Below are 13,821 nucleotides of genomic sequence, written 5' to 3'. Positions count from 1 at the left end.
AAGAAACAATGAGCCGTAGTCATAAAAAAAGGTTTGAGGAAATCCTTCAGCTTTCATTCTTAATATGCCGAGTTAAACCTTATACTTATACATATAGTATAAGCATATCCTTCAGAAAAAAGTATTTGGTTGTAAAGTACTTCCTTCCGATGAAAGTTGGAACTATTATAATAATCCTAACGTCTACTGCTCATTCAATCGTTCTGGCAACACTGCACATTATTTTTGTCCCTCCTCCTATCGACAAATATGCGGTGGTGTTTTCCTTTAAAAAAATGTAGTTATTCAAGCGGGATTTTCTATTACAGGGGTGGTAAAGAATTGGAAGAACTCGGGCTGGAATCGTACGGTCTGGAAGATCTGGAGGAGGACGAGGAATATTCGAATCCAGGAAAGATATTCGATTCCTCCGCGCCCACCTACACGATGACCACGAGCATGGTGATGCACCCCGACGACGGGACTTTCATAACGCCCAGTAACAGGACGAGCAGAGTCACTTCCGTCTGTTCGAGCATCCAGAATTCGCCCCCGCAAACTCCCATGCTCAGCAGAAGGAACTCCTGCAGCACCTTTTCCACCACCTTTGGCCTTGCGAAGATGCTGAATGAAAGAGGTGAACAATCATACTTTTAATACCTTCGATAGATACTTTTAGTTATTGCAATTGTATCCTATTTTGCACTAGGAGCTGCTTTTCTCATTTTTGCGTTCCCAACAATATCTTTGTTTTTACAGGTATAAAAGCCGTCACCCCGTCTGCTATCAACAGTCCAAGTGGCCCCAATAGTTTCACACCAACAGCGACGCCTTGCAATAGTCCAGATGCTAGTCCTGATCATTCTAGAAGCAGCTCACCCGAACGACAACCGGAAGCCTTCAGTTTACCTCAGCTGATACTGAGCTCTGTGCCGCAATTCCTCAGGGATTCTATGGGCGGTGGGGTGAAGAAGAAGACTTCCTTCCGAGCCAGCAGGAGAGGCAAAAAAGCTGAGGTGAGTTTGAATCTGATGTCTTTAAGAACTTGAGTAATACTAGAATCAATAAGTCCCAGATTAAGCAGTAAAAACGCATTTTTCTAAAAAATTCGATCTAGTCGCCTCCAATATTGTTACTCCAACGCTCCTCTAACTCTTCAATACCCTTTGTGTAGAAAGATTTGTCTCGGCTCTCAAAATTGGCTTCAATCTTTTCAATCACTTCTTCATTAGAGTCAAATTTTTTCACCTGGAGGGGCTTATTAAGACATTTGTGTAGGTAAATAATGTTCTTATTCTTCCCTAATTAAAGATAAATTTGTGTTTTTTTTTTTTCTACAGAGCATCGTAGGTAGGATAGAGAGAATCGGCATTTCCAACCTGATGGGAAATCCCGGATCCCTGTCCATAACAGCTGGAATGTACGCCAGACCCGGCCTCAATAGTCCAATGGCCCAACTAACTTGTCTCTTGCCAAGTAAAAGTACTGAAAATCTATCTCATATTGGCAATAAGGTTCCTCCTAGTGTACATTCGGCGCCGGCACCTGCCCCAAGTAAGTATAAGATTTCTCTTTGTTTGTCTTTGAAAAAGTCAATGAAGGCTATGTTGACATTTCTTCAATTAATCCTGATCAGTTCTCTTATTTTGCAACGATGGATTGAACTAAAGGTTCAGTTATTGACATATATTACATAGAGTTTTTGTTCAAATGTGGGGGAATTTGAAAACATGTTCCAATTTTGACAAATGAAGCTCTGTCAACATGACCGCTATGAACTGTCAAGAACAAGCTCCTCTTTTGGTGAATCTGTCAGAATTCTGGGGAACTGATGTTCTGTCCTTTAGGTTCTACATGGCAGATTTACTATCTGGTAGTCGTTTGTGATAAAAGTATTCATTTTAGTATAATAAAGGGTGTTTGTTTAGAGCTATAGAACTTTAAATTGCAATAAAACAACGATGGATTATTCGATTGACATGAATTTTATTTATCCGCAAGATAATCTTGTGGCATTACATTTTAAATATGATTTCTGGCATATGACCGCCACGGCTGGCTCGGATGTAGTCCAATCTGGACGTCCAATTTTCGATGACTTTTTCCAACATTTGTGGCCGTATATCGGCAATAACACGGCGAATGTTGTCTTCCAAATGATCAAGGGTTTGTGGCTTATCGGCATAGACCAATGACTTTACATAGCCCCACCGAAAGTAGTCTAGCGGTCTTGAATCACAAGATCTTGGGGGCCAATTCACAGGTCCAAAACGTGAAATTAGGCGGTCACCAAATGTGTCTTTCAATAAATCGATTGTGTCACGAGCTGTGTGACATGTCGCGCCGTCTTGTTGGAACCACAGCTCCTGGACATCATGGTTCTTCAATTCAGGAATGAAAAAGTTAGTAATCTTGGCTCTATACCGATCACCATTGACTGTAACGTTTTGGCCATCATCGTTTTTGAAGAAGTACGGACCAATGATTCCACCAGCCCATAAAGCGCACCAAACAGCCAGTTTTTCTGGATGTAACGGTGTTTCGACATACACTTGAGTATTAGCTTCACTCCAAATGAGCCAGTTTTGTTTGTTGACGTAACCATTCAACCAGAAGTGCGCTTCATCGCTAATGGACGTAGTGCGCGATACGTATTCCGCACAGAACCATTATTTTCGAAATAAAATTGCACTATTTGCAAGCGTTGTTCAGGCGTGAGTCTATTCATGATGGATTGCCAAACCAAACTGAGAATAAATCACTTGACAGCTATTATATCGATCGCCATCTTGAACAGTAAGGCCAACTTAAAGTTATATACCTCGAAAAAAACACCCGTTAGATGTAGAATCTTTGCCCTTATACTCAATGGTCGTTTCCCCTCAAAATTCAAATCTCTATCATTTGTTATTTTTAGCCTTGTAACTATTATATTTTGTTCAACTTCAATTTGAGAGAAAATTTAATGTTAGAAATAAAAAAATCGGGCTCGAAAAATAACCTTGGGGCACACCTGTCTATGCATTAAGTTCTATTCTTTTAAGAAAGTTCGAATATAGTGATTATATTGTTCGTTCACTAGGTTCTTTGAACATTACGCAATCTACATTTTCGATTGACACTGAATTTTTTCCAGGCGACAGTGGAATGGGCGTGCCAGGACGTCCTGGTAGCGGAGCCCTGAGCAGACGCTTGGAACAACTGAATTCCCGGAAGCAGCGAAGAGCCAACGGAGTCACAAGGCCGGATCTGGGTACCGTGTCCACTTCGAAAACTCCAGAAGAACAAACCCCGCCAGGTGGATGTTCGACGTTGGGTACGTTGAGTTCACTGTTGTTTGGTCGTAAAGGCGGTTTATTTTGAACAGCGACAATAACGGAGTCCTATACGCACCAGTTGAGCATTAGCACACACATACAAGTTTTTTATGAGAAAACTAGAAGACCCCTTTTGGTAGGTGCCTGTGGGAATACAAAATGAATCAGTATTTGTACAGCGTTGCCGTGTCTGATTAGTATGTCATCGTATATTTTTGAAGGAGTAACTGGTCACATGCAATAACTATTTATATTTTACTATTATTATTTTTTTCGAGAAAATCGGTCTGAATATAGAAATGCTTTGCTTGGAGTCTAATAGACAAGGAAATCATTCAACTTACCACTTGAGGTGGTAAGTTGGTTGAAACTAACCTAAAAACAACAATGGAAATATCAGACAGAGGTACATAACATCTGGTTTTGAAATTTTCTTTGTTATTGAAAGAAAACATTTTTTTTTACGTTATAAATCGAAATGAATCATAAATGACTTATATTTATGCATTTATTTCCTAAATTCGGTGTTCATCTTTTCATTTTCTCAATTCACGTTTATTATCTTATTGTAAGTAGGTGACCTAACAACTTTCTTCTTCCTATGGAAGCGTTTTTTGAAATGATAATAACCAATAAAAAAATTCAAATAAACAAGCATTTACATCAAGATTAAAATTACTCCTGCCTCCAAGTAACATATTCGTGAGAAATTAAGGATACCATTCCATTTATTATTCTGTTATTACATTATTGGATCACTATACCAAGAGAAGCATTTCTCTGTCGTGCTATTTTTAAAAACGATAACCTATTGTGTCATTATTCATTATATATTCCCAAGAATGCGGCTTCTTTTGTGATATTCTTAAGTAGTATTTTTCATTTTTCTGAATATTTGATAGTACGAGTAGCTATTCGATTAGGTTGTATGAGGTATTTTATGTGATTTATTCTTTGATCTGCAACAGTTTTCGGAATATTTGGAAATATTCCTTCACATTGTTTTGAGATATTGGCAACTGAGGATATATATTTATTTTGAGATGATTTTTATTCATTGATTCAAAAATTTAAAACGTGAAAACTGATTAATGTTGTCTATATCTGTCTTTTTTTTTACTAGTGCCGGAATATTTTCGATTGCCCATTTTCTAGATTTAGTGAATTACTGTAATGTTCTGTACATAGAAGGAAAGCTTTGTGAATAGAGTAGCAAATGTAAACTCCTTTGGTGCTGTCAATAAATATGTGTTTTGTTATAATTTAATGTATACTGTAAAGAATATTATTTGTAAATAAAGTATAACAATGAAAAATGAAAAAGGTGAATGTATTATTTACTCAGTTCTATAAATTATTTGACAAGATGATTCATTTTTATTCACTTGTCCCTCACCTGGCTGTCCTCAATTTGTGAATACTATCCAAGAAGTTCGGTGATTAGTCCCTATTATTTCAAAACGTATATCAAAATTTTAGTCATGGATTCGTTACTTACATATCTGTTGAGATGACAATGAAAATTTGATGAGTTTGTGGGATTTTTCAATGCAATTTTGAATTTTCTCAAGAGAAAAGTTACCAGAGGAACTAAAATTTGTTCTGAAGACAAATTTATTCCTGGAAAACAAAAAGTGAGGCAAACTTAGAGCAATTGCCTGCTGAACTTTGAAATCTGTTATAGAAAAGAGTCTTAGGTATGTATTTGAAAACCATTTGTTGTGTAGAATATTTTGTTTATTTATGTTTAGGAATTAGGTACATTGCTTCACAAGCGAAAATTTCTCAATTATCTAAAAAAAAACTTTTATTTTCTATGAACAAGGCGTTTTAAATTCAATGTAAATACCTCCATCTCTTCAGAATACCAAAGTAAAAAAAAACAATAAAGAACATTCATTCTATTGGAAACTAAAGAAAAATATACAATAAAATATATATTATAAAAAAATTGTACAAAAACTATATAAACTGGTGTAAGCCCTTTAGAGATCAAAATGCAAAAGAACATCCAGACTCCCTTCATATCTGCTTTAGTATCCAGTTCCAATGTCTTCCTTTGAGAATAATCTCATAAGTTGTCTATTTTCCACTATGACTGGTCAACGATTCAAAACCAATAATTGCAGACAGCAACATAGAAATCATATCAGTCATGAGCGCTTTACCGTTAATGCGCAAGACCTTCTATCTCCAGACGCCAAGGCTATCAAAGTACTTCTCATCAAAGCAGCAGCTGCAAGGATGTAAGCCATGCCGTTCTTCTTGTCTTTGCCTCGGCCTTGAGCTCGTCGCCTTCAGAAGTAGAAGGTAGAAAGCTTTAGATGATGTATATGCCCCAATCTATTCAAAATAATAAAGTAAATGAAAAAATGTTCGGTACTTTATTCGTAACTAATCATCTTTTTGTTCTTCGTTAGCCTTCCCTTATCCACTCCTGGATGTAGGCCTCTTTCATATTCCTCCAAGCTGTCCTGTCCTAAGCTATCTGATAGCTCAGGTAGTGTAACTAATCATAAATATTATATAGTAATAATGGAGTAATAAAATGAAACATATTCTGGAACTGGTGTAAGCCCTTTGCAGACCAAAGGCTGCATCCATACTCCTGCCATATCCACTGTAGTGTCCAGATTTTCCACTTCAGTTGAATGACTACTTGTATGAGAATAAACTGGCTTAGACACAATCTCATAAGTCGTCTGTGCAGCAAGGGCTGCAAGACCCTCCATTGCCAAGGCCATCAAGGTACCTTTCATCATGGCAGCAGCTGCAAGGATGTAAGCCATGCCATTCTTCTTGTCTTTATCTCTGCCGTGAGCTACATCTCCTTCAGAAGTAGACGGGTTCCAAAGGTTGAGCCTTATGGAGTGGCTACTAAGGTATCCCGATTTTCCTCATTAGAAAAGCATCAAGTCTTGCCTCAGCGTCTGTGGGAAACTCTCTAGCCAGCTCTGACACCATGCTGGGTTGAGACGTAGAGTTTTTCTTAACCAAACTAATTCCGGGAAAACTGAAAACTACTGCTACTCCATTCAACATGTCAAAATTGTTGAGTCATAATTACTATATAATAAATAATGAACAATAAAATAGTACAACATCTTCACGACCTGGTGTAAGCCCTTTGCAGACCAAGAGGCAAAGGAACATCCATACTCCCGCCATATCCAATGTAGTGTCCAGCATGTTCCACTTCAGTTGAATGGCTATTTGTATGAGAATAAACTGGCTTAGACACAATCTCATAAGTCGTCTGTTTTCCACCATAAGAGTTCCAAAGTTTGAGTCTTATTGAATGGCTGCTAGGGTATCCACCGATTTTCCTCACGAGGAAAGAATCAAGTCTTGCCTCAGTCTGTGGGAAATTCCCTAGATAACTCCGATAGCATGTTTCTCTATCAGGTTGAGGCTTTGAGTTTTCCTCAACCAAAGTAATTCCGCGATAAACTGAAAACTGCTCCTCCTAATTCATCATGTCAAAATTTTGAAGACAGTCGAAGAAAGTATTTCATTAGAAGTAGCTTGTTTATATGAAGAGCATTCAAGTACATAGCTTAAGATCAGAATATCTCATATTTATTTTGTATGAGAACCATTTTTTCATTAGAAACAATTGCTTTCGATTGAAAATGAAGTAATTGACTTCAATCTATACACAAAAATAAAGTAAAAAATGAAGAATATTCAGTACTTTATTGGTAACTAGTCATAAATACTATATAATAAATAATAAGACAATGAAATTAAACAAAATCTTCACGAACAGGTGTGAGCCCTTTGCAGACCAAGAGGCAAAGGAACATCCATACTCCTGCCATATCCACCGTATTGTCCAGCATGTTCCACCTCAGTTGAATGACTTTTTGTATGAGAATAAACAGGCTTAGACACAATCTCATAAGTCGTATGTTTTCCACCATGACTGGTCAACGATTTCAAACCAATAATTGCAGACAGCAACAAGGAAATCATACCAGTCATGAGTGCTTTACCAGCAAGGGCTGCAAGACCTCCCATCGACAAGGCCATCAAGGTACCTTTCATCATGGCAGTAGCTGCAAGTATGTAAGCCATGCCGTTCTTCTTGTCCTTGCCTCTGCCTTGAGCTACGACGCCTTCAGAAGTAGAAGGGTTCCAAAGGTTGAGTCTTATGGAGTGGCTGCTAAGGTAACCAACAATTTTCCTCATGAGAAAACCATCAAGTCTTGCCTCAGCGTCTGTAGGAATCTCTCTAGCCAACTCCGACACCATGTTGGCAGTATCAGGTTGAGACGTTGAGTTTTCCTTAACCAAACTAATTCTGGAAAAAACTAAAACTGCTCGTCCTAATTTATCATGTCAACTGTTGGAGAACATCGGAGAAAGTATTTTATTAGAAGTAGATCGTTTATATGAGGAGCATTTAAGTACATAGCTTTGGATGAGAATTTCTCATATTTATTTAGTATGAGAACCATTTTTTCCTTGAAAACAAATCCTTTTGATTTGAATAAACGTAAATGCCTTCATTCTGTTCGAAAAAATAAAGTGAAAAAATGAAGAATATTCAGTACTTTATTGGTAACTAGTCATAAATACTATATAATAAATAATGGGACAATAAAATGAAACAAAATCTTCACGAACTGGTGTAAGCCCTTTGCAAACCAAGAGGCAAAGGAACATCCATACTCCTGCCATATCCACTGTAATGTCCAGCATGTTCCACCTCAGTTGAATGACTATTTGTATGAGAATAAACTGGCTTGGACACAATCTCATAAGTCGTCTGTTTTCCACCATGACTGGTCAATGATTTCAAACCAATAATTGCAGACAGCAACAAGGAAATCATACCAGTCATAAGCGCTTTACCAGCAAGGGCTGCAAGACCCCCCATCGCCAAGGCCATCAAGGTACCTTTCATCATGGCAGCAGCTGCAAGGATGTAAGCCATGCCATTCTTCTTGTCTTTGCCTCTTCCTTGAGCTACGTCGCCTTCAGAAGTAGAAGGGTTCCAAAGGTTGAGCCTTATGGAGTGGCTGCTAAGGTATCCACCGATTTTCCTCATGAGAAAAGCATCAAGTCTTACTTTAGCGTCTGTAGGAAACTCTCTAGCCAACTCCGACACCATGTTGGCAGTATCAGGTAGAGACGTTGAGCTTTCCTTAACCAAACCAATTCTAGGAAAAACTGAAAACTTCTCCTCCTAATTTCTCATGTCAAAATGTTGGAGAAAATCGGAGAAAGTATTTTATTAAGAGTAGATCGTTTATATGAAGACCATTTAAGTACATAGCTTTAGATGAGAATTTCTCATATTTATTTTGTATGAGAACCATTTTTTCCTTAGAAACAAATCCTTTTGATTTGAATAAACGTAAATGCCTTCAATCTGTTCGAAAAAATAAAGTGAAAAAATGAAGAATATTCAGTACTTTATTGGTAACTAGTCATAAATACTATATAATAAATAATAGGACAACAAAATGGTAGAAAATCTTCAAGAACTGGTGTAAGCCCTTTGTAAACCAAGAGGCAAAGGAACATCCATACTCCTGCCATATCCACTGTAGTGTCCTCCATGTTCCACCTCAGTTGAATGACTATTTGTATGAGAATAAACTGGCTTAGACACAATCTCATAAGTCGTCTGTTTTCCACCATGACTGGTCAACGATTTCAAACCAATAATTGCAGACAGCAACAAGGAAATCATACCAGTCATAAGCGCTTTACCAGCAAGGGCTGCAAGACCTCCCATTGCCAATGCCATCAAGGTACCCTTCATCATGGCAGCAGCTGCAAGGATGTAAGCCATGCCGTTCTTCTTGTCTTTGCCTCTGCCTTGAGCTACGTCGCCTTCAGAAGTAGATGGGTTCCAAAGGTTAAGTCTTATGGAGTGGCTGCTAAGGTATCCACCGATTTTCCTCATGAGAAAAGCATCAAGTCTTGCTTCAGCGTCTGTGGGAAACTCTCTAGCCAACTCCGAAACCATGTTGGCAGTATCAGGTTGAGATGTTGAGTTTTCCTTAACCAAACTAATTCCGGGAAAAACTGAAAACTGCTCCTCTTCATTCAACTTGTCAACGAACGAAACTATGTCTAACTTGAGGCACGTCATACTATAGGCATTTCCACAATCTCTAGACAGTTTATCTTTCTTAACACCATCATCACACCGGACACTCACAAACATAACAATCGCCAAGCACGTGATCGGGAGCGCAAACTTGTACATGTTGAAAGGTTGAAAGGACTTTTTCAAACTGATACCTGATAGTCTCCAATCCCCAGTTTATATAGTAAGAGAATTTGTTTGAAAAAAAGTCCGTTTTATGGTCCCAACCGACGTCGACGTGAAATTTAATGGAGCAAGAAGTAAATGCGAGTGACAGGACAACCAATAACCAAAGTGAAACAAAATATAAGAATAATTGCCGGCTTATCATCTCTAGTGGACTAGTTATTTTCAGTTAGATGTAATACTTAGTCAGTTATTCACACTTGAAGGTATGTAATAGCCCGAGACAAAACTGTAATTTTGAATATCAGAAATAACCGCCGTTGGTGAACGACGAAAACGCAAAACAATTTTTTGCGGTTGTAACCTAGAGAGCATGAAGAGCAGATCCGATTAATTCGATTGTTTCGTGACCATTTTTTTTTGATTCGAGGCGTTGTCGAGCTCATTTTCACTTCGTAGGAACTCCCATCTGGCAATTATACAGAAGATTAGATGTACGGGTGTCTCTTGTTCATTCATTTATAGACCAGAGTATCTGAGAGTAAAATTTGAGTTACTCTTTCATTGAATTTAAAATTCTATGGTTCTGAAGGCACAATTCTCCTGAAATTTGGAATGAACATCAAGGTGGTTATTCTGCTTATGCCTACAAACTAAATTTCACTACAGTTGGACCTGTTGTTACGAAAATATTGAATATTTTCTCGATATTTTAACTTGAATTTATTATGATTCTGGTATCGTATCAAACTCAGAATTTGCATTGAGCTTGAAAATGTAATTTTATATCTACCTCTACTAACGCAAAATTTCAATTCGGACGTTGTGATGCAGAAATATTGTTATTTGTTTTTTCCATGGTTATAATCACGTGATCAACACGAAATTATGCAAGGAAATTGAAAGTGTTATTTCAATCTCAAAACCAAAATTAAAGCTCTGTCGAATCTATTGTTGTAGAAATAGATCGCAAATGTATATAACTTCGGAACTTCTTCTGGATTTTGGAGGTTAACGAACTGAACCCTACCGTTAAAGGAAAATCCTTTAAGGAAAATATAAAGATCGTGGTGAGCTGATGTAGTTTTCCATATTCAGGAAAGGAATATTGAAATCAAATTATGTGGAGCCTATTGTTAGTTAGATCAGGAATTTTTCACATTACAGTTACCCCCTCCAATATTTTTGGTTCATCCTATCTCATCCAGAAACCACCGACAAAATAATCAGTATAGCAACAAAGGTCCCTGCCGTATACACCTCACCTCCATAACGGAGCGTGGTTGAGTTTATCTCCCAAGCGGTGGCTTTCTACCGAAAATTTAGCAGCGTGCAGCGCCATCTCTCGACTAGAACATAGTCACCACAACAGTAATTGTTCATTTCTTTTGTGATTAATTCACTTTCAGTTTGAATTTTGCTATTGTTTTCAAAATTGGCGTTGAAGGCATAACTGTTCCTAATTTCTCTTAGAAACTGCTGCTGATGCAATGTCAAAAGACGTCTAACACCCAAGTCCAGGGTCTGAGGCACATATAGCAACGCTAGTGCTATACCACTTTTTTCTGTTAGTATCTTGCTTCAAAAGATGGGTGTCAAAATTTCGAAACATTAAGTTAAGTCTGGATCGAGATATGGCTAGTTAGGTAAGTGACTCTACATTTGTTTTTTTCGGAAAATGAATAAAATAGAATTTCATATTGATAAAACACTGCTTTTTAATGGAAAAAACTGTGCAGGCGAAGCCAAGGCTTGATAAGTTTATTCAGAATTTTGTGGAAATCAGCAGTGTATTATCATTTATTTAAAATGAATTTCCATCAAGTGAAGACCGAATCAATCAAAAATTTATTCAGACTCTACTAGTCTACTCAATAAACAACAATGGTTAAAAAGTATTCCAGAAGAATAAATTTGACTCTAATGAAGAAGTAATTGTAGAGGTTTAAGACTATTTCGTTATCAGACGAATCTTCCTGCAGAAAAGTTAGTCTCGGGACTAACAAAAAAAAAGTATTAGATTGATTACTTCAAGTCATTCATTTTGAAGGTAAGAACTGTGAGACAATGGAGAAATAATACGCTGAAAAAATAATATCGACAAGGTGAAAATCTATATTTTAAATAAAAAGTAATGCTTGGTACAATAAGTTACAATAAATTAATATTTGGTAGATCTAAGCAGGCGTCCTCATTTTGGTTGATAATCCGTTTGCAGCCCTAAAGGCAGTGGCATGTCATAACTCCTACTGTATCCAGAATGACCATAACTTCCATGACCTTCATCATGCGAAACTGAGTGTGTATTGGAATGACTATAGATAGGCTTCGCCACAATCTCATACGTCGTAGACTTATGTCCATGCGTCAACGACTTCAGCCCAATAATCGCAGACAACAACAACGAAATCATACCAGTCATCAACGCCTTCCCAGCTATGGCCGCCAATCCACCCAGAGCTAACGCCAGCAGGGTACCCTTCATCATCGCTCCTGCAGCCAACATCATCCCTCCGTTACCACCACCACCTCCACCATTCTTATTGCCACCTCCTCCTCCCCCGTTCTTTTGTCTGCCAGTCTCCACCATCTGGTTCTGGTTCCAAAGGTTCAAACGCACAGAATGACTGTTCAGGTACCCCGTAACTTTTTTCATCAAAAACGCGTCCAAACGTGCGTCCGCGTCGTTGGGGAAGTCCCTGGCTAGTTCCGCAACTATATCCGCTGTGTTCACTCGCTCACTTCCGTTTTCGCGCACCACTGATACTCCTGGCACCACGTCCACATCGTCGTTTTCGTTCAACCTGTCGACCCAAGACACAATATCCAACTTCAGACACGTGGGCGTATAAGAGTTCACACAGTCCTTGTGAAGGGTTTTCTTAGAATCACCACTCGAAGGACCATCATCACATTTAACCGCAAGTAGAACCGAAAAAACGGTGAACACCACTAGCTGTAGGTTTGACATCTTCAGCTAGACGGCTACAAAGTTGCAACTAAGGCCTTCTATCTCCGATGTTACTTATATACCTACGCTTAACAAGTAGTTCGAAAAATCGGGATCTTTCCCTTCAGTAATTATGCCTGCGTATCGGGACAAAAAGAAAATATGAAATAATATGCGGGAACAGGTTTTCCTAGCGTTGGAAAGATGAGAAATTTACTATCACTGCACTAGATACTTTTTTTCATGTCGGGTGTGTTGATTTCACATCCTCCAGTGGTGATTTTTTTTCGAGTCGGTAACGAGATCAAATGCAATTCTGCATTGGCTGCAGTTCAGACTGGACCATATTAAGCAGTGACAGTAATCTATTTATTATCTGTTACGAAGCTAATTGAGAAGCTTCAGGCTTATTGGACATCGATAATTATGTATCTTGCTCGGTTTTCAATAGGGAATACGGTATCTTGCTGGCATTGATCGCTGTAATTGAAAAAGAGAGGGTTCTATTGAAAGTGTTATAAAGGTGGAGTGTTGTGGCATGGCATACCACGGTTTTACGATAAAAGCTCTTTGAATTCAATAGAAACGTCGATCGCGAATATTTGCTTCCATTGCTTCAAAACTTGCTGGTTTGTCGGCATAAACCATAGAGTAATAAACAGGTAGAGGGAGTATACGCAATTTTTACATGTCCCCAACATGGTTAGATCACGTTGTCGGATTGTGATATATTTTCAAATCCACAATTTTACTATATCGTTATGAATGTATATTACATTGATTGAAATATATTTATTTGAGTGATTCCCAATTAAATATTCAAGTTTGAATATTTGGAATCCTATGTTTTTCCTAATTGGCGAATTTATTATAAGCAGAATATTCATTATTTTCTGTATCTACCTGCTAAAATTCAAGGTTTGGCAAATATTGGTCTCCTAGTGTCATCTGTTGTTTCACGTCGTTTGGCGCTTGATGTTTGTTTTCTGAATTTCTGATATATTTAGGTATTCATCTCAATATATTTTGAGTTGATATGAAACTTTGATTCAATATGGGACATAAGAAGTGCGTTCTTGGTGGAGAAACTCGCGAATGGACTAGTTTTCATTTTTTTGTTAAGGATTAATTCTAAAAATTTAAGTGAAATGAAACAAAAATGTGGAAGAAATATCTCTAGAAATGAAAAAGTTATGGGGCTTTGAAGTTGCGCTTGAAAGAATAATTTCATAGTCTAGTGTGTGACGTCACGCCACTTACACGAGGCGACTGGTATTCGCAGAGTGCTTACGAATTCATTGGTGTACAATCACTTGTGCCGTTCGTGTCGTGTTTTGTTCGTTACA

At 37.9% G+C, this 13,821-nt stretch overlaps 5 protein-coding genes and 1 pseudogene across 12 annotated transcripts in view; 1 reads left to right on the top strand and 5 right to left on the bottom strand.

Annotated features, from left to right (window-relative positions):
* LOC123680362 (trafficking kinesin-binding protein milt) overlaps positions 1–4,663 on the top strand; it is a 94,424-nt gene extending 89,761 nt beyond the window's left edge. For all 8 annotated transcript variants that reach the window (XM_045618215.1, XM_045618212.1, XM_045618209.1 and 5 more), the window contains 4 exons: positions 309–616; positions 739–995; positions 1,320–1,533; positions 3,116–4,663. In XM_045618215.1, the coding sequence (XP_045474171.1) occupies positions 309–616; positions 739–995; positions 1,320–1,533; positions 3,116–3,342 (1,006 nt within the window). In that variant the 3' untranslated portion in view covers positions 3,343–4,663. The remainder of the gene's footprint in view (positions 1–308; positions 617–738; positions 996–1,319; positions 1,534–3,115) is intronic.
* A 655-nt stretch (positions 4,664–5,318) lies between these two features.
* On the bottom strand, positions 5,319–6,338 carry LOC123680930 (annotated as a pseudogene).
* Positions 6,339–7,055: 717 nt separating this feature from the next.
* LOC123680929 lies at positions 7,056–7,641 on the bottom strand. The gene has a single exon (XM_045619052.1). It carries the CDS (start codon positions 7,548–7,550, stop codon positions 7,056–7,058), a length of 495 nt encoding a protein of 164 aa, XP_045475008.1. The 5' UTR covers positions 7,551–7,641.
* A 213-nt stretch (positions 7,642–7,854) lies between these two features.
* On the bottom strand, positions 7,855–8,620 carry LOC123680928. The gene is made up of 2 exons (XM_045619051.1): positions 8,579–8,620; positions 7,855–8,487 (listed from the first exon to the last, which is right to left on the bottom strand). The coding sequence occupies exons 1-2, from the start codon at positions 8,618–8,620 to the stop codon at positions 7,918–7,920; spliced, it is 612 nt and encodes a 203-aa protein (XP_045475007.1). The 3' UTR covers positions 7,855–7,917.
* An 83-nt stretch (positions 8,621–8,703) lies between these two features.
* On the bottom strand, positions 8,704–9,591 carry LOC123680361. Its single transcript, XM_045618207.1, has one exon. The coding sequence runs from the start codon at positions 9,517–9,519 to the stop codon at positions 8,782–8,784; it is 738 nt and encodes a 245-aa protein (XP_045474163.1). The 5' UTR covers positions 9,520–9,591; the 3' UTR covers positions 8,704–8,781.
* A 2,036-nt stretch (positions 9,592–11,627) lies between these two features.
* LOC123680360 lies at positions 11,628–12,533 on the bottom strand. The gene has a single exon (XM_045618206.1). It carries the CDS (start codon positions 12,494–12,496, stop codon positions 11,717–11,719), a length of 780 nt encoding a protein of 259 aa, XP_045474162.1. The 5' UTR covers positions 12,497–12,533; the 3' UTR covers positions 11,628–11,716.
* Positions 12,534–13,821: the final 1,288 nt, after the last annotated feature.

This window comes from Harmonia axyridis, chromosome 5, assembly GCF_914767665.1.
Source record: "Harmonia axyridis chromosome 5, icHarAxyr1.1, whole genome shotgun sequence".
Taxonomy (NCBI): Eukaryota; Metazoa; Arthropoda; class Insecta; order Coleoptera; family Coccinellidae; genus Harmonia; species Harmonia axyridis.
Note: the sequence above shows the minus strand (reverse complement) of the source record. Positions and strands in the feature narration are given on the sequence as shown.

What these genes read in the sequence shown, in the direction of transcription:
- LOC123680929 (XM_045619052.1), bottom strand. Translation starts at nt 7,550, where the DNA reads ATGGTGTCGGAGTTGGCTAGAGAGATTCCTACAGACGCTGAGGCAAGA.
- LOC123680928 (XM_045619051.1), bottom strand. Translation starts at nt 8,620, where the DNA reads ATGGTTCTCATACAAAATAAATATGAGAAATTCTCATCTAAA. An exon ending in ATGAGAAATTCTCATCTAAA is followed by an intron (nt 8,488 to 8,578) that starts GCTATGTACTTA and finishes ATGAGAAATTAG; the next exon opens with GAGGAGAAGTTTTCAGTTTT.
- LOC123680361 (XM_045618207.1), bottom strand. Translation starts at nt 9,519, where the DNA reads ATGTACAAGTTTGCGCTCCCGATCACGTGCTTGGCGATTGTTATGTTT.
- LOC123680360 (XM_045618206.1), bottom strand. Translation starts at nt 12,496, where the DNA reads ATGTCAAACCTACAGCTAGTGGTGTTCACCGTTTTTTCGGTTCTACTT.